The 14,840-nt window shown below is 43.9% G+C and overlaps 1 protein-coding gene across 4 annotated transcripts in view; it reads right to left on the bottom strand.

Annotated features, from left to right (window-relative positions):
• usp22 (ubiquitin specific peptidase 22) overlaps window positions 1-8,293 on the bottom strand; it is a 37,408-nt gene extending 29,115 nt beyond the window's left edge. For 2 of the 4 annotated variants that reach the window (XM_045209700.1, XM_045209695.1), the window contains exon 1: window positions 7,815-8,292. In XM_045209700.1, the coding sequence (XP_045065635.1) occupies window positions 7,815-7,934 (120 nt within the window). In that variant the 5' untranslated portion in view covers window positions 7,935-8,292. Of the gene's footprint in view, window positions 1-7,814 lie in introns of all 4 variants that reach the window. The other 2 variants (XR_006657679.1, XM_041848961.2) reach the window with 2 other exon arrangements.
• Window positions 8,294-14,840: the final 6,547 nt, after the last annotated feature.

Genomic DNA, 14,840 nt, shown 5'->3' with positions numbered 1-14,840 from the left:
CAATACCCCATAATAACAAAGCAAAAACAGGTTAAGAAATGTTTGCAAATGTCAAAAAATACAAATGGAAATATCAAATTTACGTAAGTATTCAGACCCTTTACTCAGTACTTTGTTGAAGCACCTTTGGCAGCGATTACAGCCTCAAGTCTTATTGGGTATGACGCTACAAGCTTGGCACACCTGTATTTGGAGAGTTTCTCACATTCTTCTCTGCAGAGCCTCTCAAGCTCTGTCAGGTTGGATGGGGAGCGTCGCTGCACAGCTATTTTCCAGAGGATGTTCGATCAGGTTCAATTCCGGGCTCTGGCTGGGCCACTCAAGGACATTCAGAGACTTGTCCCGAAGCCACTCCTGCGTTGTCTTGGCTGTGTGCTTAGCGTTGTCCTGTTGGAAGGTGAACCGTCGCCCCAGTCTGAGGTCCTGAGCGCTCTGGAGCAGGTTTTCATCAAGGATCTCTCTGTACTTTTCTCCGTTCATCTTTCCCTGGATCCTGAGTAGTATCCCAGTCCCTGCCGCTGAAAAACATCCCCACAGCATGATGCTGCTACCACCATACTTCACCGTAGGGATGGTGCCAGGTTTCCTCCAGACGTGACGCTTGGCATTCAGGCCAAAGAGTTCAATCTTGGTTTCATCAGACCAGAGAATCTTGTTTCTCATGGTCTGAGAGTCCATTAGGTGCCCTTTGGCAAACTCCAAGCGGGCTGTCATGTGCTTTTTACTGAGGAGTGGCTTCTGTCTGACCACTACCATAAAGGCCTGATTGGTGGAGTGCTGCAGAGATGGCTGTCCTTCTTGAAGGTGCACCCATCTCCACAGAGGAATTCTGGAGCGCTGTCAGAGTGACCATCGGTTTCTTGGTCACCTCCCTGACCAAGGCCCTTCTCCAACGATTGCTCTGTTTGGCCAGGCGGCCAGCTCTAGGAAGAGTCTTGGTGGTTCCAAACTCCAATCTTCCACTTAAGAATGATGGAGGCCACTGTGTCCTTGAGGACCTTCAATGCTGCAGAAATTGTTGGTACCCTTCCCCAGATCTGTGCCGACACAATCCTGTCTCGGAGCTCTACGGCCAATTCCTTCGAACTCATGGCTTGTTTGTTTTTGCTCTGACATGCACTGTCAACTGTGGGACCTTACGTAGACAGGTGTGTGCCTTTCCAAATCATGTCCAATCAATTGAATTTACCACAGGTGGACTCCAATCAAGTTGTAGAAACATCAAGAATGATCAACGGAAACAGGATGCACCTGAGCTCAATTTCGAGTCTCATAGCAAAGGGTCTGAATACTTAATGTAAATAAGGTATCCGTTTTTTTTATACATTTGCAAAATAAAATACAAACCTGTTTTCGCTTTGTCATTATGGTGTATTGTGTGTCGATTGAAAAAAATAATTGTATATCAATTTTAGAATAAGGCTGTAACGTAACAAAATGTGGAAAAAGGGAAGGGGTCTGAATACTTTCCGAATGCACTGTATAGTGCATCTGTGACCAACAGATGCATATCTGTATTCCCAGCCATTAGAAGTCCATAGATTAGGCCCTAATTTATTTATTTCAATTGGCTGATTTCCTTATATGAACTGTAACTCAGTAAAATCCTTGAAATTGTTACGTTCATATTTTTGTTCAGTGTATATCAAATAACACAGAACGCCAGCATGTATGAATATACATTCCATCAATTCATATTCCAGGAAGAATGCTGCCGCATGTTTAAGCATGTATGTGTCCATGAATTATGAAGATGCATTAATATACAACAGTGTGTGTATGTGAAAGACTGTGTGTGTAAGCCACTCCAACGTTTTCTTTAGGACACACACATAAACTCAGTCCTCCTCTCTGAAACCCAGCAGAGACTGGGCATGTGGTCAATGACCTGAAACTATCCAGGACTTGTCACTCAAGAGGTAACAGAAATTACCTTGAGCCCCTCGCCTTAACCAGCAGGCTGGAGATATTTATTTGGAACACACTTAAATATAATCTCAATCTACACAAAATACCCCATAACGACAAAGCAAAAACAGGTTGAGAAATGTTTGTACATTTATTTAAAAAAACAAACAGAAATACCTTATTTGCTATTAGACTCGAAATTGAGCTCAGGTGCATCTGGTTTCCATTGATCATCCTTGAGATGTTTTTACAACTTGATTTGAGTCCACCTGTTTTCACTTTGTCATTATGGGGTATTGTGTGTAGATTGATGAGGGAAAAAAAACAATTTAATCAATTTTAGAAAAAGGCTGTAACGTAACAAAACGTGGAAAAAGTCAAGGGGTCTGATCACTTCATGTACTATTTAAATTACTGCCGTTTACTCACTGTGTATGTACAGCTGAAGTCAGAAATGTACATACACCTTAGCCAAATACATTTAAACTCAGTTTTTCACAATTCCTGACATTTAATCCTAGTAAAAATGCCCTGTCTTAGGTCAGTTAGGATCACCACTTTATTTTAACAATGTGAAATGCCAGAATAATCATGAGGACCGCCACAGGAATGGAAGACCCAGAGTTACCTCTGCTGCAGAGGATAAGTTCATTAGAGTTACTAGCCTCAGAAATTCGAGCCAAAATAAATGCTTCTCAGAGTTCAAGTAACAGATACATCAACATCAACTGTTCAGAGGGGACTGTGTGAATCAGGCCTTCATGGTCGAATTGCTGCAAAGAAACCACTACTAAAGGACACCAATAATAAGAAGAGACTTGCTTGTGCCAAGAAACACGAGCAATGGACATTAGACCAGTGGAAATGTGTCCTTTGGTCTGGAGTCCAATTTTGAGATTTTTGGTTCTAATCGCCGTGTCTTTGTGAGAAACGGTGTGGGTGAACGGCTGATCTCTGCATGTGTATTTCCCACCGTAAAGCATGGAGGAGGTGGTGTGATGGTGCTTTGCTGGTGACACTGTGTGATTTATTTAGAATTCAAGGCACACTTAACCAGCATGGCTACCACAGCATTCTGCAGCGATACACCATCCCATCTGGTTTGGGCTTAGTGGGACTATCATTTGTTTTTCAACAGGACAATGACCCAACACACCTCCAGGCTGTGTAAGGGCTTTTGACCAAGAAGGATAGTGATGGAGTGCTGCATCAGATGACCTGGCCTCCACAATGCCCCGACCTCAACCCAATTGAGATGGTTTGGGATGAATCGGACCACAGAGTGAAGGAAAAGCAGCCAACAAGTGCTCAGCATATGTGGGAACTCCTTCAAGACTGTTGGAAAGCATTCGAGGTGAAGCTGGTTAAGAGAATGCCAAGAGTGTGCAGAGCTGTCATCAAGGCAAAGGGTGGCTATTTGAAGAATCTCAAATATAAAATATATTTTGATTTGTTTAACACTTTATTGGTTACTACATGATTCCATGTGTTATTTCATTTTGATGTCTTCACTATTATTCTACAATGTAAAACATAGTAAAAATATAGAAGGTGTGTCCAAACTTTTGACTGGTAGTGGACCTACTACTGTACATGTAATTTTCTTTCCCAAATGATATACTGTCACACCACATATTTACATTCTGGAATCTGACATGGGACTCATTCTGACATTTCCTGTTTAAATGTTTATGTTATTTGTGTTGTATTTGCTAGACATTCTACTGCACTGTTGGAGCTAGTATGACAAGTATTTAGCTGCACCTGCAAATCTTTGTACGCGACCAATAAACTTTGATTTGAAGGTTTCAGTAGAGAAAGACTTAGGTGGAAGGGACACAAGGCCGAACGAAGGTTATGATGTTGACCAAAGGTATTAGGCGCTAGGCTTTACTCAACAATCAGATCACTCAAAAGACCCACCTGCCAGACGATTTCAAGCGAGCAAAATTCACAAAGTTAAATGGGGCATAGAGTGGCTGGTCAAAGGTGGTGAAGAGGACAGCACACAGTGCGTTCATAACAACTGCTTCAATGGAGTTGCCTTAGTGGGCTTTAGGAGGTGGGAACAGACAGTATCATAAGAGAAATGACTAGGTTGAGGCACGGAACAGGTTTGAAAAAGCAATACAGGGAGGTAATACCTACAGTTCTTTAAACACATTTCTGTTTCAAAGGTTTTTGCTACAGTTTGCCATAGTGAACACGACCTGGGTGGTATGTCACCTCTCTGTGGGTCTGTTCCTCTCAGGGCGGAAACGAGGCGTGTATGAAGCAGACTGATGAGACAATCAACTGCTCATTAGGAGGTCCACCCCAGACGCTCCATCCGTTTGTTTGTTCTCTCCTCATCCATGCATCACTCACTCCATTTACCCTAATTGAGGTATCCATGGAGCAGGGGCTACTGCGTGGGGGGGGGGATAAGTGAGTAGGAAAGGAGAGCTGAAGGAGGGGAAAAAAGAGGCAGAGAAAGAAACTGACAGAAAGAGTGGGTGAAAATCAGAGCAAAAGATAGATATTCATCATCAGTCTGTCGCCGCCGTTCCACGCCCCCAGACCGTCGCGTCAGCCCTGATTAAATACAACAAGCCTGGTCTATGACAGCTCTGAACACAGGTATCCCCATAACTCATCACCACCCAGCGGACAGGTAGGTTTAGATTACCATTACACGCATGGTTAAATATAGATTCCTGGCCTAACGCAAGATGGGGTTGCGTGGAGTCAAACAACTAGAGAGCAGGGATGCTAACTGGTGAGGGCCCAAAAAGGTGACACGTTTTAGCACAGATACACACACACAAAAAAAATCTGTAAACCACAATAAAATTGGCCTATTTTCAGAGTGGGGTTGTCACAGCAAAATGTTCCTACCGATGTGATATCAGATACCACAGGGTTTACCCCGCCCAGGAAGCCTGTTTTCTATACGTTCTGCATGTGTGCTGCACAAAAACCTTTCCCCTGATAGTCACGCCTCTATTTAACTTCACACTTTTTACTGTATAATAGAAAAGGCTATTGCAGAAAATAGCTGATTTGCTCATATCCAAAAGGCCTACCTATGATTGGGCAGGAGGAATGTAGTAAGGAATATGAATGCATAATGATCTACATTTTCATTGCGGCAGGGGAAAACACACTAGGCCAATATGAAACCATCTTTAGCCTACTCTTCAGACAACTTTACACACAGCCTACACACTCTCTCCCTCACACATACTCTCGCTCACTTACTCCCTCTCCCACACACACACATCCTCTCTCGCTCACACACCACTCACTCTCACACACACCAAAAGTTAGGCACCAAACAGAATTTAAGTAACACCTGAATTAGAGATTGATTTGACTCTGATTTATCTTCGAATTACATTGATTAGGCATATGCATCCTACCTTGGAAACATCTGAGTAGGTTTTCAGGGTTGTAAATGCGCAAGGATGACTCACTGAGCTCTCTTTTTCATCTATGGCAGAGGCACTCAGAGGCAGCGTGACAGCAAAGCCTAGTCAGACTGGCCTGCTTGTTCTTACAGGAGATACGTGTCCACTTCACTCACGCTGCAAGCAACTCCAATAATCAAACAAATGTAACAGAAACCCCATCACTGTCTGCACACTCCAGCTCGCCATCACGGCTACATAACATTTTTTAACTGATGGAGACGCGCAGAAAGAACAGACGGAGAGAAGCAGCCGAGTAGGCTATATGGCTGGTTAGGGGGTGCAGCAGACTGCTCACAGCTGTCACACGTGATATTGGTTGAAGCATTCTGATATGACACCACGCTCTGAACTCGGATATTCTATTTTGTAGGATACATAGCGATGCATGCATTATGTGCTCAGTCATTAGCTTCGATATGAGAAACATACACCCTTGTTAAATAATCCGATAGGGAGTAGATCTGTTCGTGCCTCTGTCTGGAACAGTTGAGACAATTTCATTTTTTTCACAAAGCACATTCCACCAAATAGTTTTCCAGTATTTGATAATTTTTTTATCCGGTAAAAGATAGAGTTGACGTCCGTTCCCATGCCCATCCCTAACTCAAACCAGAAGTGATATGAGGACTCACTCAGTCAGAAGGACAAAACTGTTCATAATGTTTTTAGATAGTGAGATGGTTACCATTTACCTTACAAAACACTGGCTACAGTGTGTGTGTGTGTGTTGCGGTTAGCAAGCTGAGGGCCCTGAGATGAAAGAGTTAGAATGTTGAAACCATTTGGAAGGAAGCTACACTGTACACATGATACCAATAAACCCTTGAACCCACAGAGACAGAGGCCTGGGGGAAACAGACAGGGATTCTAGCTTCATTACCTCAAATATTTTCCACTGTGCTCCTAAATTTGTGTGCGCCTACATTTTTCAATAATAATAATAATAAGCCATTTAGCAGACGCTTTTATCCAAAGCGACTTACAGTCATGCGTGCATACATTTTTTGTGTATGGGTGGTCCCGGGGATCGAACCCACTACCTTGGCGTTACAAGCGCCGTGCTCTACCAGCTGAGCTACAGAGGCGCACACGTGCTCCTTGTAAAAAAGTTATGCTAGAGCCCTGCACCCCTGCTGTGTCTACAGCGCAACCCTGAACAAACAATACAGTTACATGAGGACTAAGGTATGCAAACTCCTGGGGTTAGTCCAACCACACATGATATCTGGATTGGGTCAAAAAATGTGACATTGCTGGCTTAGTGCTTGTGTGAATCCTTCACTGCAGCCTCTCAGTATCACTTGATGAACTTGGGCAAAACGCAACGGTGGGATAAAGATAAGTGGGTTTAAGTTGGCCTAACCTTTGAAAAGATATGGAGATGGTAGGTGATGCACTGCCTACAAACACAGTGACACCAACAGGCGGAGGCTCTAGTCTAGCTAGAATGACAGCAGTTATATGACGCATTGTGTGGACACAGACAGTACTGCATGATAATTATAATGTAGACTAGATAATATGCTTTGAGATTATGGTCTACCAAAGCAGTTTGAAAATATATTGGTGGAAAAAAATATTTGGTGAAACTCTCCAACCGTGTCTTAATACTGTATCCAATGGAAGCGTGGGTTAATCATGATATGGACATACACGCATGTAATTTTTTTTTTTACAAGAGGTAACTACGTTAGTTATATAATATCCCCAGACCCGACCGTACTTGGCTCATAAGGAACATAAGATAATCGTATTTTGTGTGTCTGTACCGTTGCGCGGGGGCGGTTGGTGATGAGCGCAGATAGCACACGGAAAAGTAGAACTAGCAAAGGAATTGCACATTTGGATGAAATAACCCAAGTACTGTGTTCATGTTATTCAGACTGTAGAGATTTACTTATTTTCATTGTAGCCTACGAGATACTTTCCAGAGAGACAAGCAATGTAGCTAGCTGGGGATGCAAGGATGGTAAACAGATGGGACTGCTTAAACAGGCGCGCACACATGTACACAAGATTGTGTGATGCATGAGACGTAGGGGGTTAGGTATTAAATTAACCGTTTCATCACACACACCCTTCAGTGTCAATCCTGTCCAAAACTGCATCAGTCAGTTAGTTAGTAAACGTACAACTGCCCAAGCCGTGAGAAACAGACATGCCTGAAAATGTGTACTGTAGTTAGTCAACGTTACCTAGACAACGTTCGACAAGTGCTATGGTGGCAAACCGTAGCAAATATCACTAGTTTGCTCTAAAGTTTACGTTAGCTAATTGACTAAACAGGGTCTGTCACACACTTGTATGAGTTGCCTCTTCGTGTGTGACTTGGTACTTAGACATAGTGATGATGTGCGACAGCTAGCCAGTGAGACGTCGAGGGAACTTCTCTTGAGAAGCGGTCTGCTGCTGCATGTTCTGAGCTAGTCAGCTAGCGACAGTTTACAATTTTACCTTGCGTTTCCTGGTTTCGGCAGATCCACTCCACACAAAGCATTGGTAAATGACCCGTAGATTCTGTTTCCAGTTATCCACTTTGAAACCGTTCACATGGGGGCACCCGGCTGGACTCATGACAGAAACAACATTCGTTTTCAGTATTTTTAGCGATGAAACGTGCACCGTCCTAGTCCTACTACATATAACCTAAGTCTATAGAGTTACTGTAGTTAGCTAGCTAACTATGTTGGATAGCTGGCTGGCTAGCTACCGATTGTTCCGATTCGGCTAGCTTGAGAGGTAGCTAGCCACGGCTAAACCGGAGGGAAATGCAGTACACATCAATGCAATCCTTGCGTAATCCCATTTCCAAATGTTGACATTTCTCGTGCAATTAAATCCACCTTTGGGTCGTGTTTGTCGTTGTCCCCACTTCGGTAAATTTTCAGTCCCAGTTGTTTTAATGGTCGGTAATGGCATTTCAACAGAACACCGCGAGCTTTGCTGCAAGCCCCACCTCATTCATACCTCTATCGACCAATGGAAAGGGGGTACCTGGTTTTGATTGAGAGGATTCTATTAAATTGGCCCGGGTTGCACAGGGCGAAACCGGTGAGGGAGGTACGACCTGCTCACATCGAAGTTATCTGCGCCGCTCGGTCATGTTGTCAACAAGGAAACATGATGTCTCCTCCAGACACATAACTTAAATGTTCCATTAAATATTTGTTCACATTTTCAAACTAGTTTTCATTGGGAAGGCAGATAAAGCGTTTTTATGAAAAGCAACCACTCTTGCATGTGAAAACACAGAATCCTACTCTGCTCCGCGTGCTTAACCGAAGAGCAGAGTTTGAGCCGATTTCTCCGTAGGCCAGAACGGGGCAGAGAACGGTCTCATGACCGTGAGGCAGCCAGGTTCCAAAATAAATGCAATCACTTTTCACCCGGTAAACGGGCGCCCGGGGCAGCTTAATCGAATTCCTCATTAGCGTGTCCCTATTACGTCCCGCCCCTATGCGGAAACTGATATTGCGATTGGCTCAATTCTTTATTACAAACCATATCAGCCTGTCAAACGATTCCCACTGGCTACATGAAAGCGCTGGTGGGCATATACGTTAATTACAGTACATCAAACTGACTAAACAAAAGATACTGTACCTAACCCTTTTATTTGTGACTGTAAAATATACATTTATACAGTTCCATCGTTAACTCATTCACGTCCAGAACACATTCTGTTTTTTGTAAAGGCATGACATTTAGTGGTCGACAAACAGAGCATTCGGAAAGTATTCAGACCCCTTGACTTTTCCCACATTTTGTTATGTTACAGACTTATTCTAAAATTGATTAAATTCTTTTTTTCTCCTCATCAAGCCACACACACCCCATAATGACAAAGCAAAAACAGGTTTTTATAAATATTGCACTTTTATAAAATAAAATAAAACTGAAATATCACACGTACTTAAGTCTTAAGACCCTTTACTCAGTACTTTGTTGAAGCACCTTTGGCAGCGATTACAGCATTGAGTCTTTGTAGCTATGACGCTACAAGCTTGCCACATCTGTATGTGGAGAGTTTCTCCCATTCTTCTCTGCAGAGCCTCTCAAGCTCTGTCAGGTTGGATGGGGAGCGTCGCTGCACAGCTGTTTTCAGGTCTCTCCAGAGATGTTCGATCGGGCTCTGGCTGGGCCACTCAAGGACATTCAGAGACTTGTCCTGAAGCCACTCCTGAGTTGTCTTGGCTGTGTGCTTAGGGTCATTGTCCTGTTGGAAGGTGAACCTTTGCCCCAGTCTGAGGTCCTGAGATCTCTGGAGCAGGTTTTCATCAAGGATCTCTCTGTACTTTGCTAAGTTCATCTTTCCCTCGATCCTGACTAGTCTCCCAGTGAGTGCCGCTGAAAAACATCCCCACAGCATGCTGCTGCCACCACCGTGCTTCACCGTAGGGATGGTGCCAGGTTTCCTCCAGATGTGACGCTTGGCATTCATAAAAAAAAAAAAAAACATTTTTAGTCATTTAGCAGACTCTCTTATCCAGAGTGACTTACAGTTAGTGAGTGCATACATTTTCATACTGGCCCCCGTGGGAAACGAACCCACAACCCTGGCGTTGCAAGCGCCATGCTCTACCAATTGAGCTACAGGGGACTACAGGCCAAATGGTTCAATCTTGGTTTCATTGGACCAGAGAATCTTGTTTTTCCATTGTCTGAGAGTCCTTTAGGTGCCTTTTGGCAAACTCCAAACGGGCTGTCATGTGCCATTTACTGAGGAGTGGCTTCCATCTGGCCACTCTACCATAAAGGCCTGATTGGTGGAGTGCTGCAGAGATGGTTGTCCTTCTGGAAGGTTCTCCCATCTCCACAGAGGAACTCTGGAGCTCTGTCAGAGTGACCATCGGTTTCTTGGTCACCTCCCAGTTTGGCCTGGCGGCCAGCTCTAGGAATAGTCTTGGTGGTTCCAAACTTCTTCCATTTAAGAATGACGGAGGCCACTATGTTTTTGGGGACCATCAATGCTGCAGACATTTTTTGGTACCCTTCCCCCAGATCGGTGCCTCGACACAATCCTGTCTCGGAGCTAAGGATATTTCCTTCGACCTCATGGCTTGGTTTTTGCTCTGACATGCACTGTCAACTGTGGGACCTTATATTAGACAGGTGTGTGCGCCTTTCCAAATGTCCAACAATTTAATATACCACAGGTGGACTCCAATCAAGTTGTAGAAACTTCTCAAGGATGAGCAACAAAAACAGGATGCACCTGAGCTCAATTTCGAGTCTCATAGTAAAGGCTCTGAATACTTATGTAAAAAAGGTATGTTTTATATTTTTTATAAATAAGCAACAATTTCTAAAAACCTGTTTACTCTTTGTCATTATGGGGTATTGTGTGTAGATTTAAGATTTGTTTTTGTATTATTCAATTTTAGAATGATGCTGTAAAGTAACAAAATGTGGAAAAAGGGAAGGGGTCTGAATACTTTCCGAATGCACTGTAGTTCGTGCAAGTATCTAGACAGGCCACATTGGCCAAATGTTACGATTGGAATTATGATAGATTATGACAATGTCAAAATTGGGATTTTGAGAAAATGTAACAAAAAAGAATCATGAAAATAACTTCAGCATATGTATTTTTAAATATATTTCAGACTTAAATTGTTTAAAAGCATACAATATTGTTATTTGACCTGTTCTAAGCCAAATATTCCAAATATATGATTCAACTCATTGTTGTTTGTGACATACAGCTGTTTCTGTATTGTACTATATTTAGTCTTTGGACACACTGGGTTACTGTTTATTTTTTTCTTTTGACACATTTCATGAATCAAGTAATGTGAATACAAGTTAAAATGATCAGATCCTAATTATTTTTGGTATATAGATTGCCTGGACATACAGTGGGGGAAAAAAGTATTTAGTCAGCCACCAATTGTGCAAGTTCTCCCACTTAAAAAGATGAGAGGCCTGTAATTTTCATCATATGTACACGTCAACTATGACAGACAAAATTAGAAAAAAAAATCCAGAAAATCACATTGTAGGATTTTTAATGAATTTATTTGCAAATTATGGTGGAAAATAAGTATTTGGTCAATAACAAAAGTTTCTCAATACTTTGTTATATACCCTTTGTTGGCAATGACACAGGTCAAACGTTTTCTGTAAGTCTTCACAAGGTTTTCACACACTGTTGCTGGTATTTTGGCCCATTCCTCCATGCAGATCTCCTCTAGAGCAGTGATGTTTTGGGGCTGTCGCTGGGCAACACAGACTTTCAACTCCCTCCAAAGATTTTCTATGGGGTTGAGATCTGGAGACTGGCTAGGCCACTCCAGGACCTTGAAATGCTTCTTACGAAGCCACTCCTTCGTTGCCCGGGCGGTGTGTTTGGGATCATTGTCATGCTGAAAGACCCAGCCACGTTTCATCTTCAATGCCCTTGCTGATGGAAGGAGGTTTTCACTCAAAATCTCACGATACATGGCCCCATTCATTCTTTCCTTTACACGGATCAGTCGTCCTGGTCCCTTTGCAGAAAAACAGCCCCAAAGCATGATGTTTCCACCCCCATGCTTCACAGTAGGTATGGTGTTCTTTGGATGCAACTCAGCATTCTTTGTCCTCCAAACATGACGAGTTGAGTTTTTACCAAAAAGTTCTATTTTGGTTTCATCTGACCATATGACATTCTCCCAATCCTCTTCTGGATCATCCAAATGCACTTTAGCAAACTTCAGACGGGCCTGGACATGTACTGGCTTAAGCAGGGGGACACGTCTTGCACTGCAGGATTTGAGTCCCTGGCGGCGTAGTGTGTTACTGATGGTAGGCTTTGTTACTTTGGTCCCAGCTCTCTGCTGATCATTCACTAGGTCCCCCTGTGTGGTTCTGGGATTTTTGCTCACAGTTCTTGTGATCATTTTGACCCCACGGGGTGAGATCTTGCGTGGAGCCCCAGATCGAGGGAGATTATCAGTGGTCTTGTATGTCTTCCATTTCCTAATAATTGCTCCCACAGTTGATTTCTTCAAACCAAGCTGCTTACCTATTGCAGATTCAGTCTTCCCAGCCTGGTGCAGGTCTACAATTTTGTTTCTGGTGTCCTTTGACAGCTCGTTGGTCTTGGCCATAGTGGAGTTTGGAGTGTGACTGTTTGAGGTTGTGGACAGGTGTCTTTTATACTGATAACAAGTTCAAACAGGTGCCATTAATACAGGTAACGAGTGGAGGACAGAGGAGCCTCTTAAAGAAGAAGTTACAGGTCTGTGAGAGCCAGAAATCTTACTTGTTTGTAGGTGACCAAATACTTATTTTCCACCATAATTTGCAAATAAATTCATTAAAAATCCTACAATGTGATTTTCAGGATATTTTTTTCTCAATTTGTCTGTCATAGTTGACGTGTACCTATGATGAAAATTACAGGCCTCTCTCATCTTTTTAACTGGGAGAACTTGCACAATTGGTGGCTGACTAAATACTTTTTTCCCCCACTGTACATATGAGATGAGTAACGCAAGATATGTAAACATCTTTAAAGTGACTATTGTTCCATTTATTAAAGTAGCCATTGATTTCTAATCTATGTATATAGGCAGCAGCCTCTAATGTGCTAGTGAAGGCTATTTAAAAGTCTGATGGCCTTGAGATAGAAGCTGTTTTTCAGTCTCTCGGTCCCAGCTTTGATGCACCTGTACTGACCTCTCCTTCTGGATGATAGCGGGGTCAACAGGCAGTGGCTCAGGTGGTTGTTGTCCTTGATTATCTTTTTGGCATTCCTGTGACATCGGGTGCTGTAGGTGTCCTGGAGGGCTGGTAGTTTGCCCCCGGTGATGCATGGTGCAGACCGCACCACCCTCTGGAGAGCCACGTGCAGTTGCCATAACAGGCAGTGATACAGCCCGACAGGATGCTCTCAAGTTGTGCATCTGTAAAAGTTTGTGAGGGTTTTAGGTGAAGAAAGCCACATTTCTTCAGCCTCCTGAGGTTGAAGAGGCTCTGATGCGCCTTCTTCACCACACTGTCTGTGTGGATGGACCATTTCAGTTTGTCAGTGATGTGTACAACGAGGAACTTTAAGCTTTTCACCTTCCCCACTGAGGTCCCGTCGATGTGGATACGGAGGTGCTCCCTCTGCTGTTTCCTGAAGTCAACGATCATCTCCTTTGCTTTGTTGACATTGAGTGAGAGGTTATTTACCTGGCACCACACTCTCAGAGCCCTCACCTCCTCCCTGTAGGCTGTCTCGTCATTGTTGGTAATCAAGCCTGCTACTGTTGTGTCGTCTGCAAACTTGATGATTGACTTGGAGGTGTGCTTGGCCACGCAGTCATGGGTGAACAGGGAGTACAGGAGGGGGCTGAGCACACACCCTTGTGGGGCCCCAGGGTTGAGGTTCAGCGAAGTGGAGGTGATGTTTCCTACCTTCACCACCTGGGGGCAGCCCGTCAGGAAGTCCAGGACCCAGTTGCATAGGGCGGGGTTCAGACCCAGGGCCTCGAGCTTAATGATGAGCTTGGAGGGTACTATGGTGTTGAATGCTGAGCTATAGTCAATGAACAGCATTCTTACAGAGGTATTCCTCTTGTCCAGATGGGATAGGGCAGTGTGCAGTGTGCAGTGTGATAGCAATTGCATCGTCTGTGGATCGATTGGGGCGGTAAGCAAATTGAAGTGGGTCTACGGTGGCAGGTAAGGTAGAGGTAATATGATCCTTGACTAGTCTCTCAAAGCACTTCATGATGACAGAAGTGAGTGCTACAGGGGCAATAGTGATTTAGTTCAGTTACCTTTGCTTTCTTGGGTACAGGGGAAATGGTGGCAATCTTGAAGCATGTGGGGACAGCAGACTGGGATAGGGAGAGATTGAATATGTCCGTAAACACACCAGCCAGCTGGTATGCGCATGCTCTGAGGACGCGGCTAGGGAGGCCATCTAGGGGGTTAACATGCTTAAATGTCTTACTCACGTCGGCCACGGAGAAGGAGAGCCCACAGTCCTTGGTAGCGGGCCGCGTGTATTATCCTCAAAGTGGGCGAAGGTGTTTAGCTTGTCCGGAAGCAAGACGTCGGTGTCTGTGACGTGGCTGGTTTTCCTTTTGTAGTCCGTGATTGTCTGTAGACCCTGCCACATACATCTCGTGTCTGAGCCGTTGAACAGCCTCCACTCTTCTGGGAAGGCTTTCCACTAGATGTTGGAACATTGCTGCAGGGACTTCTATTCAGCCACAAGAGTATTAGTGAGGTCGGGCACTGATGTTGGGCGATTAGGCCTGGCTCGCAGTCGGCGTTCCAATTCATCCCAAAGGTGTTCGATGGGGTTGAGGTCAGGGCTCTGTGCAGGCCAGTCAAGTTCTTCCACACCGATCTCGACAAACCATTTTCTGTATGGACCTCACTTTGTGCACGGGGACATTGTCATTGTGAAACAGGAAAGGGCCTTCCCTAAACTGTTGCCACAAAGGTGGAAGCTCAGAATCGTCTAGAATGTCATTGTATGCTGTAGCGTTAAGATTTCTC

The sequence above is a fragment of the Coregonus clupeaformis genome, chromosome 1 (genome assembly GCF_020615455.1).
Source record: "Coregonus clupeaformis isolate EN_2021a chromosome 1, ASM2061545v1, whole genome shotgun sequence".
Classification (NCBI taxonomy): Eukaryota; Metazoa; Chordata; class Actinopteri; order Salmoniformes; family Salmonidae; genus Coregonus; species Coregonus clupeaformis.
The sequence above is the reverse complement of the archived record's forward strand: the minus strand, read 5'-3'. Positions and strand labels throughout refer to the sequence as shown.